Source organism: Dunckerocampus dactyliophorus, chromosome 8 (genome assembly GCF_027744805.1).
Source record: "Dunckerocampus dactyliophorus isolate RoL2022-P2 chromosome 8, RoL_Ddac_1.1, whole genome shotgun sequence".
Taxonomy (NCBI): Eukaryota; Metazoa; Chordata; class Actinopteri; order Syngnathiformes; family Syngnathidae; genus Dunckerocampus; species Dunckerocampus dactyliophorus.
The window spans coordinates 19,202,909-19,226,041 of NC_072826.1; the positions used below are offsets into that span (position 1 = coordinate 19,202,909).

The following is a 23,133-nucleotide window of genomic DNA, read 5'->3' on the forward strand; positions in this document are numbered from 1 at the left end:
AAGGTCTTTCCAAAAAGTAACACAATAATTACTTTCCCTGGTAACTCTTGAGATTTACAAAGGAGTAATTCCATGACTGATTCTGTTTTTTTTCTGAGGAAAGTAAATCGTTCACACTAATTACTTTTTAAAAGTAATTTGCCCAACACCGATTGTCTGCATCCCCATAAACCTTACAATAGGCCACTTATTTGTGCTCTGTGCAGCTGTACAGGCTCTCAGGGTTGACGTCACCTTACAACCTAGCTTGCTTGTGTGTTTATATCAGTGTGGACTTTGCTCTTGGGCTGAATATGCATGCAATTTAATTACCTTGGCAGGCTGGGGCAATCAGTGCTCTGACCTCCATAGTGAATAAATCATTTACACTCCACCCTCACCACAAAGAAAGGTTTTTTTTTTCTGTAAGCACAGATTTAAAAGTATTTTTACATTTTTGACAAGATGTGTGTTAGTCACAATGAATAAATGAAAGAAAGAGATGAGGAATTCTTCTTTCAGCGTTCTTATCTGCCTCCTCCACCTCACTTCATAAGGAACTTCCTGTGAGTGGTGACATCATGACGCACAAAGACAGCATGTCGCCCACTTAGCCCACTGCTAAATGCAATACACAGTAAGTACCAAATTGTGAGTATTTTATGTTACACTAAAAATGTAATGCACACCCCCTTCTTCCTTCCTAGGAATCCCAAAAATGTCAAAAGGCCTATTACAGGACCATCTATGTAATGATAAGCCTGTGGGATTTAAGAGAGGCCCTCTTGTGCCCAAGTTGTAAAGCATTTAGAAACAAAGAGCACTCTCTGTTCCCTCCACACAAACACACACCTCTCCTTTTTGCAGTATTGATTCAGCACATGAGGTGATTGTCGCTATTGTTGGTTGTGTTTGGTTAGCCTGCGTGTCACTGTGTGGGTTTGTTTAGCCTGCTTTGGTAGGGTACATAGTTAATAAACCACTACTTTACTGCTAAATAGGCTTCACGAATATACAGTATATGCTGAGCATTACAGTACAGTACACCTGTAAGCTAAATATAGTCATGTTGCTATGTCTGTGTGTGAGCTATCACTTCTAATCCTGACCGGTGCACATAAAAGTGTGAACATTTGTCAAAACATGCAGCCCTACTGTGTTGCCTGTACTATTATTCCCTCTGACAACTACAACACATGGCGGCACTGTTATTAAACCACAAGAGTTGAATTGACTTGAAATATCTCACACAGCTCAATGTGCTCAAAACAATCCCCTTTAACTTTTGGGTGTTTAGTTGAATCATCAAGAAATTGGTAATACGGTATGTTATTTGGTATTTGGTTAGTGGACTGACGCATGTGTGTACAATTTGAGCAAGCACAGGCAAGACCGAGCAACTAATTCTCCATAAGTCATTGATTATTAGTTTAATGATTATAAAACAATGTATCCCCGCAAATATGCTGATTTTTGGTCAATTCTTGTAAATTTTTATTTTTATTTCTTTCAATTAATTTCTTTTTTCTCATGTCGCAGTCACCATAAGTTGTTAATAATTTATTATAATATAAGATAAGTGTAAATATAAGATTCATATCGCGCCTTTAGGGAAACATGGCTGCCAATTTGATAATTCGGCAAGGTGGGTGAAGTGTTTTGCTCAAGGACACGACAACGGTGACTGGGATGGAGCAAGTTGGGATCGAATCACCAACCCTCTAGTTTCTGGACGACCCGCTATACATCCAGAGCCACTGTTGGCGTAAACATGTCATGTCATAAACACGTCATAATACAGATAAAATGTACAAGATACACGTGCCACTATTGAAAAACCCACAATTTGCACATGTTTATGTCTTTATGCTTCACTGTTTTTGCATCAAGCATTGAGATTTTGCACTTTTTTTGGTGATTCTTGATTGCACCATAGTTGTTTCCTACAACTTCTACACCATGACTCCAATTCCATCTGTTTATGAATCATCTTATATTATTATTCATTAATGGTGAATACCTATACATTTCATACTTTAAATGTATTTAATAAGTGTGTGCGGCATATTTAGGGCTTAAACCTGGATGGTGTCGCAAGTGAACAATGGCAATTGAAGAGAGAAGGGGAGGGTTTTGGAGCTGAATCTAATCTGAATGTAATTACAACAGTCCCTTTTGTTGCAAATGTTGATCCAAAATCAGTGGAGAATTTCAATGTCAGTCTAGCAGGAGGGTTTGGAAGGGCGTATATGTATATTAGCATGTCTTCCAAATTTGTAGTCATTTACACCATGTGATGCCCTAATGTTTTCACATGACTGTAGCAATGCTGAGTTTTGTTGCAAAAGTGCCCTGCACAGAGGTTCATGTAGCAGAACGAGGGAGCAATAATCTTAGGAATCCCTCTCACCATAACACAGTACACAAAATACAACTAGAGCTTCACTCAAACAGGAGCAGCTCGAGAGGACAAAAATGCTCAGGGAATCTGATAAGCTTGCAGAAAAAAACAAAACAAAGCAATGTGGGCTTGGTGTAGCTGGCAGCAGACTGCATGTGTGCGTGCTTTTGTGATTGCTTTCTTTGTTGCTGGTGAAGCCATGTTGGAGGGAAAGTGTGGTACAAGTGCAAGAAGCATGCCAGGCTTTGTTCTTACTAGAGTTTGTTGATACTGTAAATGTCCCAGAAGGTGAACGTAAGCCTAGTGTAATTGTGATGGAGTCATTTGAGCCAAAGACTGCAAGTTTATATTTGATTATCTATATAATCCATGATCTACATTGTAAATGTATAATATTGTTAATATTGTTATAAGTTTTGCCTTGTTTTATTAACCTAAAAGGTCAGCATCACAATGTCAAGACTGTATTGATTTTGTTTAGACAAAATCCAACATGAATAATCAATGTGAGTGACACAAAAACTGCCAGATTGTAATAAAAGAAGGATCGCTGCTCTTTATTAGTTTGCTAACGTGCTGACAGCCTTTGAGAGGCTTTTTCCCAGAGGGTCTCTGTCTCTGGTGTGTGAAAGTGGAAGAAAAGCTCTGACTTGCTTGTGGAGAAGTTTTAGTGCCATCTTTTGGTTTGCATTTATAAGTCCCTCCACCCTGAATGTAAGGTGACCAGGCTTTTTCAGACCGTTTTCCCCCCGCGGGAAAAAAATACCACCTCATATTCGTTTCGATACAGTAATAGGACACATAAGCTGGATGAAAATAATACAAAACCACAACAACTGGAGTTGCATGGGTCACAAAAGACGGCATCAAGGGTGTACTCACATTCGGCCAATCGCACCGTGCTTGGGCCCTCTTCACACCTAAGGTCCGCCATAGAATGACGAATACAAACACTCCTAGCAAGTTCTTAATGATAATCAACAAATTTCATAATAGAAATAAATGGAATGACTCAAAACTCCAAAATAATCAACAAATCAAAACCCAACCCTAAAAAAGACATGTAATTTTAATGAGATCGCTCCTCTCGCAAGTAATTCCTGACAGCTGCCACATTGCACAATAGAGATAATCAGAAAGACTAGAAATAAGACTGGAAATAATCCACAAAATCAGGGAAATAGCAAGCTTTAGAGGTGATGGACCAAGCAAGTAAGTCAATACCTATCAAGTCCAATGCAATTTGCACACTTCAGTACTTACACTTAGCATTTGTAAGTGGCATAAGTGGAGTCCAAATAAAAGTATGTCAAAATGCAGAGCGCCGTCAGTGCACCAAGTGCAATCCTGACTACGTAGCAGAAGCAGATGGACCAATTCGAGTGGTTGCGATTCACAATTAAAACAGAGAGAAGAAAAGCATAAATATTGTGATCAGCATTTCTGGTATGTGCCAAAGAACATTAATGGATTTGGGTCGGCACTACGCTGTCAAAATTCGTGCCCTGTAGTGTTGAAGTGTGAGTATGGGACTGTGCGAATTGAAACATTGGCCTCGTGTGTGTGTGTGAGTATGTCCTCATTTTTGGTGAGAATGTGGATGAACACAGAATGGTAACCTCACAACCTGTCCTGTTCCTTATCCTCTGTGAATCAGGAAGGAGCCTCATTTGCGCCATCGACTGACGTGCTAAAATACTTAAAATTACAAAGATGGCTTGAGACTTTTGCATAACTCATCAGTTATTAGTGCCTATCTCTCTTTTGAGATATGAGTATGTATAATACAACCACAACAATAACGCTTCATACAATAATGCTGAATTACGGTTGATGTTATTAGCTACAAAAACGTGTCTACACTGCATAATTTGGCTTTAGAGAGGGTGCTCCTGTCCTTGCAACTTGCAAGTGTACGTGCGTGCACCAAAAAAAAAAAAGGTTTACGCCTTTAAGTGGGCGGATCCAGGGCGTCTCTCGCTTTGTGCTCTGCAGCCTATAAGCCAGCTCGCTTCCATTCAGTACTTTATCTCACGTTGTAAAAAAGGGGATCGTCAGCCGATAGAAGGCAGTCTGATGGCTCCCAAGAATCTATAGATCACATCACGGAATCATTGTTTTTGGAAGCCCTAAAGGACTTTTGTTTGACGTTTCGGGGGGGTTGCAGTTTCTTTTTGGTGAGTCGTGTCAAATGTGTGGGACTCTTGTTTGTCTCACCAATGTTGATGTTCATATATGTATTTATGTATGTATGTATGAATGTATGTGTCTGTATGTGCTTGTGTGGCAAGCAACATGGGGTGGTGCGCATTGGGGACCCCTTTTTGTGTCTTACTTTTAATTAGGGACGCTGGACACCGGCCTACAATAAGATAATATTGTAGGATAATCGTGTTCATCTATTGTTATTAACTTTACAGCGAGTGCAATTTAATTGCTGCAAGCTTTTTTTTTATATGCTTGACCCACAATCTAAACAATTGCGCATCTTTGAGTGTTTCCAAATCCCAAATTGTAAGTGAGTGTGTGCGCGCGCGCGCGTGTGTGCGCGCGCAGTGGCGTGACTCAGCCGGGCTGCTAGAGGGCTTTTTAGCCATGATTGTTCAATCCTGTAAGGTGAGGGGGTGTGCGCACTGCTTGCTTGCCGCACAGGTAAAGCGGGTATGGTTGCTCGGAAACCGCTGCAGGGGTGTCGTGAAGCGGGGGCGGCAACTCCCTCTCTATGTCTCTGTCGCTCTCTTCACTTCTTTTGCAAGCAAGGCTTTCATTTCATTTGTCATCACAACAGCTAATTTTGCACCCGTGCAGTCATCTACGCTTATTATTGTACACCATAGCAACTTTTTGGGGGTACCTAGCCTTGTCACTCACATGATCTGCTTTTGTAGCCTCGATGCTTGCCTGTTACAGCTTGTAATATGCCATGCAAGTCCAATAATTCGCAGTGCAGTGGTACATTGCACTTTTGATTGCACCTAAGCAGGTACATTTTAGACTGGAAAAGTTATATTGGAGTCCAATAATTAGCCATATGGGGTTGTGCATTACCGTAATGGCCCAAATATACTCGTACAATCCTTATTTCAACACCATATACCCGATTGACCATACAAAATGTACCCTGGAGTCCAATAAATAGGCTTATGGGGTGCTACGTTTGTCTAAATTGTACCTAAAGGGACACCAATGGACTCTGTTTCTTGACTATGTATTGTATATTTTTGGCACTGGAGAAGTTAGATTGGAGTGGAATGATTAGCCTTAAAGGGTGGTACATTCATGTGTTCTTGTGAAACTAAATGGGGAAAAAAAGGGTAAAATAACTTAAAACAAAATCAGCAGAATAAAAATAAAATGTATTTAGTAGGATAAAATCAAAATTAAATTAAAATTCTAATTCCAAAAAGTTACATTGGAACGCAATACTTAGCATAGATTGTACCTATAGAGACACACTCTTAGAACCCCAAGTCAAACTACTCACAAAGTTACATTGGAGTACAGTAATACATTAGCGTATATTGTAGACACGACTGGACTTCTACAACTCCTATTTCCAGATGTTGTACCCCTTTGACACTGGAAATATTTATTGGAGTTGAATGTATAGCCTTAAATGGTCATAGATGAGCATCGATTGTATGAAGAGGGACACACATGGACTACTTGAACCTCTCTTTCCATAAAATGTACCATTTTGACCCTGGAAATGTTACACTGGAGTTCAATATTTCATCTTAAAGCTTAAACAGTAGCATATATTATACTAAGAGAGACACAAATTGACTCTTATTGTACTGTGGCGACTATTGGAGATTGCTGTGCGCCTTTTGACCATAGACAGATGGGATAGGAGCTAGCTCCCTGCAGCCCTGAACACCCACTGGTAAGTGGTACAATAAATGAATAGTGTCTTTTACGTGTTGGAAAAGAGTAACTTCGACGAGTTAGTCCTATGGGATGGTACTTTAGGGTAGATTGTAAACACAGAGAAAGACCAATGGACAACCATTCCAAACATATTCCTTATAACTACTAGACTACCTGAACCTTAACCATGTACTACTGTACTCTTACTACTGTAAAAGTGTCTTACAACGCAAGCCCAATGGGGTTGTACACCCCTATTTCTCGACCATGAACCTTTTGGTCCCTGGGGAGCTTAGCGTCTGATATTGATCCGTCTGGGGTGCAATAGTGTAGATTGTACATAGAGTGACCCCAAACTGTGGTCTGAGGCCCAGGAGTGTGATCCCATAGCCAATCCCTGAGTGGTCTTGTGGGATAAACTCAATCCTTTGTATCACTGTAAAGATAGTCTTTTAATATGGAATGGTATGTACACCCCAAAACAGCAGAAGAAACCACCATATGCACACAAAAGAATGTCTCTAATTGTGGACTCTTGACCTACTCTTGGACTAAAGTTTTTTGTAATTTTAGGTCAATTTCCCAGTTGTTTGACAGCAAAACCATTCAACCATGAAATGGTCCACTCTAGACTGTTTGTTTGTAGACTTACTGATTAACAGGTGGGCAGTTGGTCTGGTATATTTGGCAAGTAAGTGGTGTAGATTTGCTTAGATTGTACCTACAAATGGACGTTCAGGACCCCAATTTCCATGCCGTGTAGCCTTTGGTCCTGGAAAAGGTACATTGGAATCCTTAAGAGGTGGGACATGGACATTTGCTGAGAAGGACACAAGTAGACTCCTACAACCTTTTTCTTTTTTTTTTTTTTTTGACCATGTATATTTTTCGGTACCTTGGAGTCCAGGAATCATCCCTATATAAAAAAAAAAAAAAAAAAAAACAGTAGCGTAGACTGTATGGAGGACATTAGAGGACACTGGAGTCCATAGTTTTTGGTGCCTTATAAGTCTTAGTACCAAGTGGGACACCAATGGACTCCCTCCCAAGCCCTGTTTCTTGACTATAAAAAGAGCCCCATTCTCTGACCAAATGATCCGAATAAAGTGGTTTCCACGCTCCGACTGGACCACGCATCGTTTGTTTTAATCCTGCTGCCTGTAAGTGCTCTGATGGTGGGGTGCCAGGATGAACTGTCTTTGCACCTGTTGCAAAAGGAAGCACAGGCCCCGCAGGGGGTTCATTATCAAGGATCATGTTGCTTCCCGTCCCTCCCAGTGTCCTACCGAACCGAGTCGGCAGACCTGGGGGTTGGCGTGCCTCTGTGAGGCAGTTTGGCCTCCGGCTGATGCCCCCGTGCTTCCTGTTGTTTTAGGGCTTTGTTTCCTAGCAGCTGTCAGAGCTGCACATAAATATGGCTTACGGGAGACAAGGAATTAAGGAGGTAGGATGCTTTGTCTGTCTATACTGCACAGGTGATGTCACAAACACATCCACATTTTCATTAATTGTCACGTCTACAGCTGCTTTTAACATTCTGCACCATTGCCCCGCAGATTGTGAAATACGTAAACAGGTTAATCCAGTCACATCACATCTCTATATTTGCCTGCAGTAAATTTGTGACCCCAGTAAAGCATTAAAAAAATGGGGCTTGCTCGGGTGTCTTTTCCCCCTGCTGAATATTGTAGACATGGTTTACTCAGGCCTGACACATACTTGGAATGACACAAACATTCAGGTCATTTGACATGAGGAGTTGTTGCAACATCAGGTGCCGCTTGGTAACAGGAGGAGCCCCTTCCTCTCCACTTCAGGCCCGGCCAGATTGCAGCAACGCAAGCCGACGAATAATAGCATTTCCCTTTTGTTGCAGGAAAAGCGGTCTAAAATGTAGTCGGTTAGAAGGTCTGTTTTAAATCCCATTTTAAACTATTCAATGAGGAAAGAAGTTTTTCCTTCATGATATTCCACAACGTCAAAAGCAAGCGTCTTCTCTCAAAAGTGGAGCAAACAATTTGGGGAGATGATACATCTTTTTCACGTTTGCTCCTAAAAAGGCGGAAGGACAGATGAGCAGCTGTGGCATGTCCACATTTTGACATTTTGAGGCTACTTAAAGAACACTCATGTTAATACATACAGCTGATATTTCTTCCGTTTGCTTCCACACAGGTACACTGGCAGCAGTGTGGCAGCCAGCTGTCCCGATCTGAGTGTTTTCTGGCTTTGATGCGACCCGAGTGTGCCTGGAGCATGTCCACAGTGGGCCTGACTGCCCAGGAGACATCTTTTCCCATAGAACACCCCTTCTTGCGGGGAGGGTACTGTCGTCACAGCATGGATGGATTCAAACCATCATGGAGCCATCGCCATGACCTGGAGAAGTGAGTGCGCAGATTTACTGATGAAACCATTGCAGGGTTTCATGTGAGTGGTAGTAATGTGTTTTTATCCTTGACAGCTTCTACTTCACTCTGAAATCTGCACACACAGATAACAGCGCTCATGGCCAGCAGAAGGGTCCGCCAACTCTAAGTTACGAGAGTAAGTGTCGGTGGGGGGGACCAGGGCTGCATTGTTTTTATTCGCAATCTAATATAATAAGGTAATGCTGCTGTCTTTTACTGATGCATAGAACAAAGAAAAGCGCAACATCAAGTTAAAAGCACCAAATCAATGCTGACTCACCATGGGTACGATAATAGTGTGGTTTTATGTGTGTGGGTGATGCAGCATGTTTTTACCGGCTCGGACGAGAATGGCAACGTCTTCAACGCCATTGTGGAAAGTTCGGCGTAGTTCCTTTTTTCATTTTAATCTGAAAATACGAAAATCAATTGACTTCTCCTCGCATACAACGAGCACACAAGTGGTTTGGCTCGTTAGCAAGGAAGCCATTCCATTCGACCCTCCTGTTTTCACTGGGTAAATACCTTATTTTTCTCTTCTGCCAGAGCAGCACAACTTCTGGTCCACTTGGCAACACTTGATAGCACATGTAGCACATCAGTCAGGCCTTCAGAATAAAAGATGCATGCCAGTACAGTAACACGCCACAATCGTACAGTCTGGTTTTTACCCCACCTTACCCCACAACCCCTTCACAAAAAATTGTTCTTGTGGAAGATCAGAATTTCCCTCATTTTCTGTTACATTTTCTTGAACATTTCCCTTTGTTTTATAATGAAAATGTTGACGGTTATTATGGCAGCGACAAGGATGAGCGACATGGTCATGTGCGCTTAACTTTGAACTTTGATCATTTATGATTATATACTTATTTCCAAAATAGATATGTTTTACAGTAAATTTGATGCCATTATTTGCAATGTATTTATATTAAAAAAAAAGGTATCGTATTAATCCTTTTTGCTTCTGAAAGTTTTCCTCGGCCCGGTTTGCTCTATATGCCGTTCTAAAAACCTGCTGACCAAAAGACTTCTCTACATATGAGTGCTCTGGTGTTTTGGGGAATCTGCTGCAAGAATCTTGCTCGCTCCCATGTTTTGAACTAAACTTGCAGGTAGGTTTGGTGTCCCTCCCGGGCCGGATTTGGCTCATGGGCAGCCAGTTGAACAGACCTGATCTCCTGTCATGAAATCCAATACAAGAGCTGTTTAAAAACATGATAATGATAATAATATGTTTACTATTGTGGTTTATAATTGTGCTGCCTTGTACAGGGAGTTTCCTTTCCTTTTTTTTTTTTTTTACCCTTGCCTTTTTACTGCTAAATCCTGCAGCCCAAATATTAGAAACTTGTGTCTCCGTTGAACGTACACAGGTTTGTTGTCAAATGGTGTTACTGTAGTATGTTTGCAGTGAATGGTGTTTCTAATATGATGGTTACTTTATTTATCTACAGTTGTGAACAAATGGGCTGTCCTAAAGTTGTTTTTGTGTAAACTAAATTTCTACTCTTAGACAACTGCACACAAAAAGAAAAAAGAAAATTTAGCAGCACATGTCCACATTTTTCGGACAAATACACCTCACGGTGACACAGTTATTTAACCCCATATGTCGAATGGTCTTGAAATTTGGCACCCAGCTCAATGTGCCTAACAAAACAGCCACTGTAACTGTAGGGTGTTTAGTTGAATTGCCACAAAATTTGGTACAGATAAGCACGTGTGTAAAATCTGAGCAAGATTGGTTAAAAGAAATTGGCGCCATCAAGAAAGCAACTAATTGTCCATTAGTCACTGACCACTCGTCTAATGTTGATAAAACTTAGAGTATATCTATATTACATGTATGCTAGCATATATTCCAAGGCATGACAAATGTCACGAGAAACCGCTCTATGTATGCAAACTACAACCACAATAATAAACAGATTGTCAATCAAAAGTGGCCATTTTTAATGCAGCTGTTTTCAGATTGTGTGCCTAATGTAATGGCCCGTGCTAACATCTGCTTGTGGTTCCTCTTCCAGGGCACAAATACAGTTCCAGCACACTGAAATTACCCAAGAAGTCCCGGCCTTCCCACCTCTCCCTGTCTTGTGCGGCTGAACCCTCCACCCCAAGTCTGGCCGATGACGACCAGGTGGTCCCCTCATTGCAAAGGCTCTCCATGTGCAGCAGTCCGCCACAGACCCCCGGCAGGTGCTCCAAGCCACTGCCCCCCATCCCCCTGCACAGGGACATGTCATCCGAGCAGGCAATGGACAACGAGGTGGAGTTCTTTCTCAGTGCGGACGAGAGCTGCTGCCTGGTATCTCATCAGTATTCCAAACCTTTCCGTCACGGGGTTTTCAGTCGAAGGAGCTTCAGGGACTGCGGGCAGGTCAACCACGCTTACTACGACGGACCCTTAGCACCACAAAGGCCCCTGCAGCATCAGCAGCAGCAGCAGCAGCAGTATCAGCAGCAGCAGCAGCAGCATCCTGCACATCCCCCACAGCAGGAAGTGAGTCAAGAGCAGCCAGCGGTTTGTCAGAGAGCACAGGACAAAAGTCAGAGGAAACTCAGGCGCTCTCACTCTGGACCAGCCGGATGCTTTAACAAACCCTCTCAACTGCGCCCTGCCTGCCGCAGTCGGTACTCCTACAACACAGACAGGTCAGAGGTTCCTCCTCCCGTCCCACCACGAACAATCAAGACGGCAGACTCTCGCCGCTGGTCAGCGTACAGCGACGAGGACAGACCGCCCAAGCTGCCCCCGAGGGAGCCCTTGTCCCTAGGTAGCTCCCGCACCCCCAGCCCCAAGACCCTCCCCAAGTACCACAATGGCATCTTGCCCCCGACCCAAAGCTTTGCACCGGACCCCAATTTTGTCAGTCGGGGTTTACAGAGACAGAACAGCGAGGGCTCCCCTTGCATCCTGCCTATCGTAGATAATCAGGGGAACCAGGCCAGCCACACTCACTACTACCTTCTGCCTCATCGCCCCACTTTTATGGACTCCCCTTCCGTGGAAAAGCTGCTGCGGGCCTTGGAAAGCCCGTCGGCTCGCGACACGGATGTATCGGACTCGGAGTGCGACTGACACACTCGAAGGAAAGCTCCCGTGGATGTAGTTTGAACTGCTGCTTTTTTACTTTGAAGCCGTTATGTATTGTACGACACCGGGGTACCAGGGTAGGGTATCCAGTTACTGCTAACGGTGAGCACCATCACTAAAGGTTGCGTTTGGTGTTCAAACGTGTTTTTTTTTTAAATCACGTGGCAGTACAGTGTGAAAGGTGCAAGCGGGCCTTGAACCTCTCATGTTCAGTGTTTTAGTGTATGGAAGGGTGAGGATGCTCAGCATGATGTGTCGGGGCTTGTATTTTATTTTAAAAAGCTGCTTCGTATCTCACCAGGGACACAAGGTCCACAATGTGACACCTAATCCATCAAGTAGGGATGGGCATGATCGGTGATTGGTGATTCATCATGTCTTGAAGCAATGGGAGTAAAATGGAGTGCACTACTTGGCTGCAACCAGCAGAGGCGCTGCTGATTTAGTCTAAAGGAGAACATCAGCTATGAAATCTGCCCAATAAGACACTGGCATGGAAACAGGAGTTAAGAACATTCAGATTCTCCCATCCCAGTAACAGGAAAAATAATAGCTTAAAAATAATAAAGTTATCCTCATACGCTATGAAAATGTACATAGCTCAATGCCCATCCCTGAAACGTGAAGATAGGGTCTAATGAAGGATTCTAGCACACAAATATCTACACCATATCTTTTTTTTGTTTGTTTGTTTATTGGGCCATCGTGTTTATGTTTATGCATCGGGATGTCAAGTGCAGCTTCGGTAGCCACCTTTCACACAGAGATTCCGTAAAATAGATGCATCAGAGCCGTGACAGTAGATCCTGTTGCCTTTCACACAATACCCAACAAAGGGGTTTAGTATAGCAACTGCATGCGCTTTCACACAGCAAAACCAATAGTGTCAGTTAGAACACAACAGGGCAGGAGGAGGCTCTGACGCCCTTTCCCCCAACCCCCAAATGAAAATTTGGCGTATCAAAGCCGTCACAGAAGATCCCGCAGGCGGGATTTACGCTCTCACACGGCGACACAGCATCCTGCGATCTGATAATTTGATATGTAACGTGCTTGTCAGACAGGGACATTCCTTTCAACGCAACAGGATGGGAGAATTGAATGTCCCATCGTTACAGCATATACATTTACACAGGCGTCTCTGTTACGGCATACCTCTGACGGGAGAATAATGACTTGACGACTTAGTCCTCCCGTTTTGTTGACATTTATACAGAGCAGTAGCCTGGAAAGATTTTACAAGCTGTGTGAAAGGCTCTATTGATATCCTGTGAAACAGGTGCGTCAGAGCCGCCAGAGAAGATCAGGTATTTGCTTTGTACGCAGAACCCAGCAAAACAGGATATTTTTGCAACTGAGTACGCTTTCACACTGCAACACGGCGTCCCACAATCAATAAATTACGCACCGTCTGTGATGTACTGTATGAAATCAGACACAACGGGTCGATAGAATTGAATATCCCACCATTAAGGCATCCAGTGTTGTCGTCCTGGCTCTGTTACGGCTCTCGTACTACCTCTGGTGGGGGAAAATTGGCAGGGTGACTCCTTCTGTGACTGTGCTGTTTATACAGAACACCAGCTCAGGAAAAAGGTGCAAAATATGTGCATCAGGACCATAACAGAAAATTCTGATTTAAGATGCATTTGCTTTTACACAAAACTCAGCAAAGTGCAATATTGCAATATTAACTGTGTGCGCTTTCACGCAGCCACACGCCATCCAGTAATCAGATACCGTAATGTATAAAATACATTGTCGAACAGCGACAATTGCTGTCAAGAAGCGTAAGTGTCTTGCCCTTCCAGCACCTGCTATTTAAACAGTCGTCGTCGTGGCTCTGTTACCGCTGTGATACTACTACTCCAAAGTCAAGCTGCAAAAAGTGGGAAACATGCCAGCTTTAGGGGCTGTAGTTGTCCTGTAAAATAGGTGCATTCGAGCCACAACAGAAGATCAGGCCTCTGCTTTTTGTGCAGCACGCAGCGAAATGGGATATTTGCTCTTTCACACAGCAACATGGCTTCCTGCAGTGACAATTGCTGTCAACACAACAGTGCAGGAGGAGGGAGTGTCGGGTACTAAACTTCACATTCATATCCCACCACGGGTATCATCCTGGATCTGTTACGGCTCTGATATGTCTTCTGAATGTGCAGTAATGGCGGGGCGACCCATTCAGTGTGGTGCCATTTGCACAGAAAAACTGGAAAGATGGCGGCTTTTACAGACTGTGTAAAGGGGGCTGCAGATTAGGAATACAGAATGACAGAAGATTGCAATTTGCTTTTTAGCAAAGCAAGATATTTCCAAACTGGCATCCTGGTACTGCGCTGATACTACTAGTCCAAAGCTAACCTGCAAAACGGCGCAAAGATGTCTAAAAGGGGCTAGAGATCTCTCCAAATTGAGTGGCATAACAGAAGATCAGGCTTTTTACACAGAACCTAGAGAAACAGGATATTTGCCCGACTGTGCGCTTTTACACAGCAGCACACCTCCTGCCCCTGTTGTCTCTGGTCCAGCTCTGATGCTACCACACAAAAGCCGGCTAATTTGTAGGGCGACATTGGACGGTAGGACGGTTCTATAGAGAAATAAAAAGCCAGCTGTGTGAAAGGGGCTATGTTGAGTGTGTGTGTGTGGCAACCGTATTTGTTACTTTGTGTGTGTGTGTGTGTGTGTGTGTGTGTGGAGGTAACCTGAGTGAATGCATTCTTACTGAAATTGTAATGTAGTGGTCAAACTGTGAAGTACTACCTCCCTCCATATCCAATCCTCTATTTCACATAGTCCACCTTCTCTTCTGTTCCGTCATGTTGTGTGCATGGTCTTAAAGCCACACATGCAGAGAGCTGTCACACAGACTTTCCTGTTCTCATACATTCCTGCCTTACATGATTGCAGTGGGTGTGGTCTGACAGACTTTGGCTGCTGGCAGCCTAGAAAAAAGATCTTTTTTTTTGTATTTTATTATGATTATAGTTGTTGCTCAGCCAAGAGACATGTTGTAAATGTAGCACACGTGTTGAAGTTCACTTTGGGCTCACTAAAGGTCAATTGAAGTATACTTTTTGTTGTTTTCTTTCCTGTTCTGACTTAAAAAGTCCAACAATGATAATGTTTACATCATACACTGGTACTATTTAATCTTAAAGGTATTGAAATGTCTTATTATAGGACGAAGAAGAAGTGAAGATGAGTAAAAAAAATAATAATGATAATAATAATCTCTGCTGTGGTGAAGATATGCACTGGGAGAGTGTAGTATGCTGTGTACAGTATTTAACAATTCCATTTGTAGCCTTTTTTTTTTTTTTAAAGAAATAAACTTTATTTATGAATTCTGTGGCTGAGGTCTGTCAAAGTGAAGTCTGCTTGGCCTGTTTTAACACACACACACTCTTGCACACACACCCTGCTGTGTGTTATTGTGACTGGCCTCCATCCAGAGAGTGACTGAATGACAATGGTGGACTGACAGGTGCACAGCTGCCGTGTCTTTCGCTCCCTGGTTCACGCCCCTCCTTCACCACCACACACACACACACACACACACATGCACACACATGCACACAGGTCGGTGGTGTTTGTAGCTCTTCACACCGCATGCAAAAACCACATTCGAAGTCAAATAGGGGTGGAATAAACCACCAGCAAAGTAAAACGTTTAACTGATTTTTTTTTTCCATTATCATAATTATTCTATATTATACTTAGAATTTCTATTTTTATGATTTACGATTATTTATTACTATTATTAGTGAGTTTCAATGTATTGTAATTTAATTTGTATTGTATTGTAATTTTAATGTATTGTAATGTAATGAATTTATATATATATATATATATATATATATACATGTATATACATGTGTATATATATACATGTATATATATATACAGTATATATATATATATCATGGCCTTTTTTCTTTAAATCACAGCAACTGACCGCTTGATACAGTTACTTTATCTTAATGAACGATTGCCACATCTGGAACAAACTCAGTGTTAACGTACTCATTGAAATACTTCATCTGAAAATGTATTTTACAATGTACCCCCATAGTACAGTACTTTTACCTCGGTAATGATTTCCACTCGGGATCCTCCGATCAGGGTTTTGATGCAAACAATTCCAATACCGATCATCCATGAGTGAAATCGGCTGATACCGATCACATGTAAGTTTTACATGTATTTATGATGAGTGCTTTAGGCCAGGGGTGCCGTATAATGGGGAAAGGTTAGAACAATTTCAAGGTCCCCTGACTGACAGGGGGCCCAAAAAATATGGTTTAATTTATTTCGAACATGCATACAGCATACATTGAATGCTTCGTGTCTCAAGTCACAGTTTCCTATGTACGAAAAGGAGTAGGAAGAAGCAGAGCTTATTTAATCCTACCCCCTCTTCGTATCACATCAGTTGCTAATACATACATATGTATACATACAAACACACACATACAGTACATACTGTATATATACACATACATACAGTACATACACACATTTATACATATACAAATACATACATATACATATATATACATACATACACATACGCATACATACTGTATATACACATACAAGTACAACATATACTTCCACACATATACAGTATACAGGTGCACACATGTTTAAAAAAAAACATTTTTCTTTTTCCTTTCCCATTCCTTTTCCCTTTTCCTTTTGTTTCTACTTATCCTATCCTTTCTCCCCTGCTGATATCCACATCCTCCGTCTTCGGTGTTGCACTGTGAGTGACGCTGAGTATACAAGTAGATACATGAGTTCCTCTTTCTTGAGCTGGCCCTTGCAACATTTATATCAAGGTTATTGTTATTGAATGTAGTCCTTCTAGCTGCATTGGTCCGTCTTGTAGGGTGTGTCCTCCATTATCCTTATTGTCATAGTAATATGATCTTTAATATGTATCCAGATCGCTGATATCTTGGACAACAAGCACTGTTGCATCTCCTGGACCTCCAAATAGGTAATGGTAATGGTTTTAATTTATTTTGATCACGCATGCAAGTTACATTGGAATACATCACATTGTACAATTCACGGTTCTACATGTCCAAAAAGGAGTTGGAAGAAGCAAAGCTTATTTAATCCTACCCCCCTCCGTTTCACATCAATCACAATACATTTGATCACTTCCTCTATTTCAAATGTACTCTTTGCCAATTTTAAATACACTGGAAAATGATAAGGCCGTATAACAAAGTGGTACAATAGGAGTCAAGGATTATAATCACTGGAAATAAATTACATAGCAGTCATAATAAATATATAATAATACTAACTGATAAAAGGGTCAATAGTTGACAGAAACATAGTTGGACGATGAGTGACTCCAGACAATACTCCCAAGGAAATGAAGAGTTCGTAATAAGTGTAGTATTGGTTGGCCATAGCATTGGATGTACACGGTGGTACAGGACTCTTCTTCCTTGTACTTTGTAAACATAAACTGATTGTCCTGTTTTTTGAAATAGCTAATTTTAGTGCATTGCTTGAATTCTTTGCTTAATCAATTCCATAACTTGACTCCACATACTGATATGCTAAAGGTTTTTAGCGTTGTTCTCACATATACTGTAAATGTTTTAAGTTAAATTTTTCCCTAAGGTCATATTTCTCCTCTCTTCTTGAGAAGAATTGTTTTTGGGAAGCAGGTTATTGTTTGCTTTGTGCATAATTTTAACTGCTTGAAAATTTACCAGATCAGCAAATTTTAATAATTGTGATTTTAGAAGTACAGTAGTACCTCGCATAACGTAAACCTCCTTTTACGTAAATTCCACCGAACGTAAATAATTTATGTAAAGTTTTTGCATTGTATTACAGAAGAAATTTTATATAACGAAAAGCGTCAAGTCCGTGCAAGTTTTTTTTTTCAATCAACTTTATTAATGCCTCAAGTTGGTGCAAGTTCAGACTAACACTTGGTGACGCCTACTGACGCTTCACGCTCTCATTGGCTGATTTTCGGGGCACCGCCTCCGCTCTCATCTCATTGGCTGATTATCGGGGCACCGCCTCCGCTCTCATCTCATTGGCTTATACAGCACGTATGTGAGTTTGTGTGAGAGACAGGTTTGTCCCTTCAACCTCCCTTCCTCTTCATAGTCGCCCTTAAACTAACTTAAACAATTAAGTTAAGTTACAAATTAAAATTTTGCACACAGCATTATCGTGTAGTGCGTGTGCGTTTGTCTGTAAGACCAACTGACTCTTAGACTCTTTGAGTCGCGTTTCGACTCAGGCTAGTCCTCCTCCTCCTCCTCCTCCTTCTTCTGGCTCCACTTGCATGCTCCTGATCAAGACATCTCGTGAACGGTAAGATTGTTTTTGTTTTTCAGTTTTATTCATTTACAGTAATCTTATTTATTACCTTATTTTACAGTATATTGGAATGTTACTGTACTATGTTTATGCTAACGTTTTCTTATATTTTCCCACCATATTTGGTGGACTTTGAATATTTTGAAGGGCCAAAGGGATGAGTTTGGGAGGATCATGGAACGGATTAGGCTATTTACATGTATTTTATGCTTCGTATAACATAAAAACCCTATAACATAAAGGTTCTCGGAACGGATTATTTACGTTGTAGGGGCGTTTACTGTAAAGGGTTTGTACACAGTGTCCACAATTATTAGGCAAATTGCATGACTGATTATTACTTTTACTATTTACCAATAACAGTGCTCTTGGTGAGTCCAAAATGTTAATAAACCCCAAACTTGAATATTTAAGGAAGTGAAAGTGAGGTTTTGGCTTTTGTTGAAAATATGTCTGTGTTCACAATTATTAGGCAACTATTAGTGTGCAGAATGATTAGGCAGTTTCTTGATCATTTGACCATGAACTTTTTGTGCAGCAGCAACCAAAGCCTCCCAAACCTGTTTCTTCACTGTAAAACTTACATTTAAGGGCCCACAAGTACTCAATTGGGTTTAGATAAAGTGAGCAAGGCGGTCATGTCATTATTTTTTAAGACCTTTTTAAGACCTAGCTGGCCACACAGTGGAGTACTTGGATGCATGAGATGGAGCATTGTCCTGCATAAAAATCATGGTCTTCTTGAAAATGCACACTTTTTCCTGTACCACTGTGTGAAAAAAGTGGTAGTAGGTTTGGGAGTTGAGTTTGAGTCCATCTTCAACCTGAAAAGGCCCAACAAGCTCATCTTTTAATAATTCCAGCCCTTACCAGTACCCCGCCTCCACCTTGTTGGCGTATGAGTGGAGCTCTCTGCCCATTGCTGATGCAGCCACGGGCCCATCCCTCTGGTCCATCAAGAGTCACTCTCATCTCATCAGCCCATAAAACCTTTGAAAAATCTGTCTTCAGATATTTCTTGGTCAAGTCTTAGCCTTTCAACTTGTGTGTCTTGTTCAGTGGTGGTCGGGTTTCAGCCTTTCTTACCTTGGCCATGTCTGAGCACTGAACACCACGTACCATACTTCCGGACACTCCAGGTAGATTACACTTCTGGAATATGACAGTACTGGAGGATGATGGGTTCCTGGGAGCTTCGCGTCTGATTTTTCTCAAATATTTGGCAGTTAATTTGCATGTTTTTCTCTCAACGCGTTTCTTGCAACCCTTTTGTGCACTTGAAACAAAACGTTTAATGGTTCTGTGGCCACGTCCTAATATCCTGGCAATTTCAAGACTGCTGCATCCCTATGAAAGATTTTTTACAGTTCTTGACTCTCACAGTCTTTTAAATCTCTTTTGTGGCCCATTTTGCCAGAGGAAAAGAAGCTGCCTAATAATTATGCACATTTAATAAAGGGTGTTGATCTCTTAAGGCCACCTTCTCCCTCAGTACACATATGCAAATCACCTGGTACGCTTAAACCCAATAGGCATTCACGTTTATTCAGATTGGGATTGGAAAATATGCACAAAAATTAGAATATTGTCAAAATACTGGCTTGCCTAATAATTGTGCACACAGTGTATGTTCTCTATAAGCGGCATTATGAATTATCCTAACTGATCTTTTTTGTAGCACAGTTAGCGAATGAAGTGTACCTTTATAGGTATTTCCCCATATCTTCACACAATAAGTTAGATGTGATAATATTACCATACCATATACCACATAATATCATATAATATTACCACAGAGCAATAGAGAGTATGGAGTGATTTTTGGTCCAGAATAAATTTTGCTTCATTCAGTATTGAGGTATTTCTTGTCACTTTATGTTGTATATTTTAATGTGAGATTTCCAGCTCATATTATCGTCTATTACGACCCTCAGAAATGTATTTTTGTCCACCATTTCAATGTCCACGCCGTCAATTTATATTTGTGGGAAGGTATCCTTTCTGCTATTACCAAGATAGCATTATTTTAGTTTTATTTAGGTTCAGGGACAGTCTGTTTTTACCAAACCATCTTTTTCTTCTTCTTCTTCCTTTTCCATAATTCCTAAAGGTGTGGCCACACTTGCAATGGTCCACTAACTTCTTCCATTCTTGCAGTTGTGTGCTATTCGCTGTGACTCAGCAAACGTCATCTCGGTCCATTCTTTGATGTTGTCTACCCTCCTCTTCCTTGGCCGACCTCTCTTGCTCTTTCCTTCGACATTTGCTTGCAGTATGGTTTTCATAAGTCCATCTGATCTTGTGATGTGCCATTTGAGTTTTCGTTTCTTTATGCTGTTCCCGATATCGTCACATTCTCTTATGTGATTGATGTCGAATTTGGTCTTTGTATGTGATGCCCATGAGATTTCGGCAACATCTCATTTCAAAAGCCATTGTCTTCTGTTGGTGTTCTTTGTTTAGGGTCCAGGTTTCACAAGCATGTGTAAAAGTGGAAAAACCATTGCTTTTAGGAACTTGATTTTGTGTTTAATGGTAATTGATTTGTCTTTCCAGATCTCCTTCATTTTGTTCAATATTGAAGATGCCTGGGCTGTTCTTCACCGAACTTCTGCATTTGAGCCATCCTCTGTAGTCCGTGAACCCCACTATTTAAATTGCTTTACATTTTCGAACGGTTTATTGTTAATGATGATTGGCGTTGTGATTCTGTTGTGATCATTACTCATAAACTTTGTTTTTTAAATTCCACATCAAATTTACGTGATGCTTGGTTGAGTTTCAAAGCAAGACTCTGTAGTTCTTCTTCTGCTGTTCCTGCTACACAGTCAATGTCATCTGCGAATCTCAGGTTGGTGATGGTTTTACCTCCAATTGATGCTGAACCTTTATGGTCATGAAGTGCTTCATAATTTGTTCGACAAATATATTGGATAAGATTTGGGAGAGTACGCAGACTTGTCGGACTCCTATTTTTAGTATAGTCATTTCATCTGTTACGTTTTTATTAGCTCTTGTGTGCTCTCTCCAGAACAAAATCCAGTAGTATCGTCTGGAAATAGCACTAGCTTTAGATCTTCGTGACTTTACTGATGTCATTAATACATAGATTGAACAGTTTTGGTCCCAGTATTGACCCCTGGGGTACTCCGCGCAATACAGTATATTTAAGCTTGCAGATGTATATTCTCCTAGCTTCACATATTCCTGTTTGCTAAGTAGCTTTTTACCAGTTCAAAACTAACCCTCTGATTCTATACATTTCTAGTTTTTTTCATTAGGATATTGTGATTAATTGTATCAAAAGCTTTTGTCAAATCCATAAATACTGCAGCTGCGCACTTTCTGCGGTTTATAGCGTTGGTAATTTCCTCCGTAATTTCGGAAGTTGAAATGATAGCATTGTATCCATATTGGCTGTCTGCAAGTAAGTCAATCTTGTTCATAAATCTGTCCAACCTGTTGTCGAATAGCTTTTCCTGATCTTCCTGAAAATTGTTGCAATAAGGAAACTGGTCAGTAGTTTGTGAATTCATGCTTGTTTTCATTTGATGTTTGAAAATTGGTACTACTGGAGCTATTTTCATCTTGTTTGGAAATATACCAGTCTGAAATGATAAGTTACTGATGTATGTCAGCGGTTCTGCGATGTCATCTCTTTGTGATCATGTCCATTTCAATTCCATTACAATCATTTAATGTTTTTGCTTTACTTTTATTGACAATATCAATAATTTCCTTTTTTGTCACATCAGTGAGGAACATGGAGTTGGGATTCCTGTCTATGATTTCATTCCCTTCCTCCACTGACAAGAAATCGTGGATCTTTTCTTCCAGGGTTGGCCCAATATTTACAAAGTAGTTATTCATCCTTTCAGCTACCTCATTCATGTCATCATTTTTGGAATTTCCATCCGTGAAATATTGAGGGTAGTCTGCTTTCTTACCATTCCTAATAATACTGTTTAGGATGCCCCAAGCAGCTCTAATGTTGTTTTTATTCTAGTCTAGTGACTATAATATTCTTTCTTACACACTATCAAAATGTCTGTTAACTTGTTTTTACACATCCTATACATTTTTTCTGCTTCTTTAGTTTTTTGTATCATAAATCTCCTATATAATGTGTTTTTCTTCTTTCGGGCATTTTGCAGTCTCTTTGTCATCCATGGCTGATTTATATTCTTTTGCTTATTAGACATTTCTCTCAGCGGACAGTGCTTATTGTGTTCATATGCTTCATGTACACCCGCCTCTCGCCCAAAGTCAGCTGGGATAGGCTCCAGCATACCTCCCCTACCCTAGTAAGGATAAGCAGCATGGATAGATGGATAGTTGTGTTGTTATCAAAATCAATTGTGAGTGTATTATCAATTAGCATTGCGCAATGTTCTGTTATCCTGCTTGGTCTGGTGATTTTAGGATATAGACTCAAGCTGTTCATTGTATCTATGTAGTTCTATCTATTATCCTTATGTGGATTCAGAAGATCAATATTGACGTCTCCACATTTGAAGATTATTTTTTGGCTGATGTCTGCGAAGGTTGCTTTGATCCAGTCCTCGGACCTTTCAGTTCCTAACGTGGTTCTTATGTTCTTCTCACCATAGTACGTGCTATGTTCTTCTCACCATAGTACGTGTTATGTTCTTCTCACCATAGTACGTCAAGTGTTTGTTCTTCAAATGCCGTAGTAAATTTAAGCTTTTTAACGTGCCACCCCAGAGAGATATTTCTTGTTGCATGTTTTGCGGGGTGCAAAATTGATATCACTCTCACAGCTGGCAAGTAAGTGCCACGCAGCAGGCATGTTTGTTTTGGGTTTGGCACGCCTGCGCAGTGTGAAGGAAAGTGGGCGGGGGACGCTCGCTACAGACTGCATGCTGCAGTAGGACGAGCCACAGGTGATCGGCTTTTGTGATCACCATTGAAAGGCATTTATCAGCAAACGTGGATCACATGCTTTTTCACAAAAAAAAAAACGGCCTATATTGATTGGTGGCTGATCG

The 23,133-nt window shown here is 41.1% G+C and overlaps 1 protein-coding gene across 1 annotated transcript; it reads left to right on the forward strand.

Annotated features, from left to right (window-relative positions):
• The first annotated feature begins 4,410 nt into the window (after positions 1-4,410).
• errfi1a (ERBB receptor feedback inhibitor 1a) lies at positions 4,411-15,108 on the forward strand. Its single transcript, XM_054785666.1, has 4 exons — positions 4,411-4,557; positions 8,426-8,637; positions 8,715-8,797; positions 10,692-15,108. The coding sequence occupies exons 2-4, from the start codon at positions 8,483-8,485 to the stop codon at positions 11,744-11,746; spliced, it is 1,293 nt and encodes a 430-aa protein (XP_054641641.1). The 5' UTR covers positions 4,411-4,557; positions 8,426-8,482; the 3' UTR covers positions 11,747-15,108.
• The last annotated feature ends 8,025 nt before the right edge of the window (positions 15,109-23,133 follow it).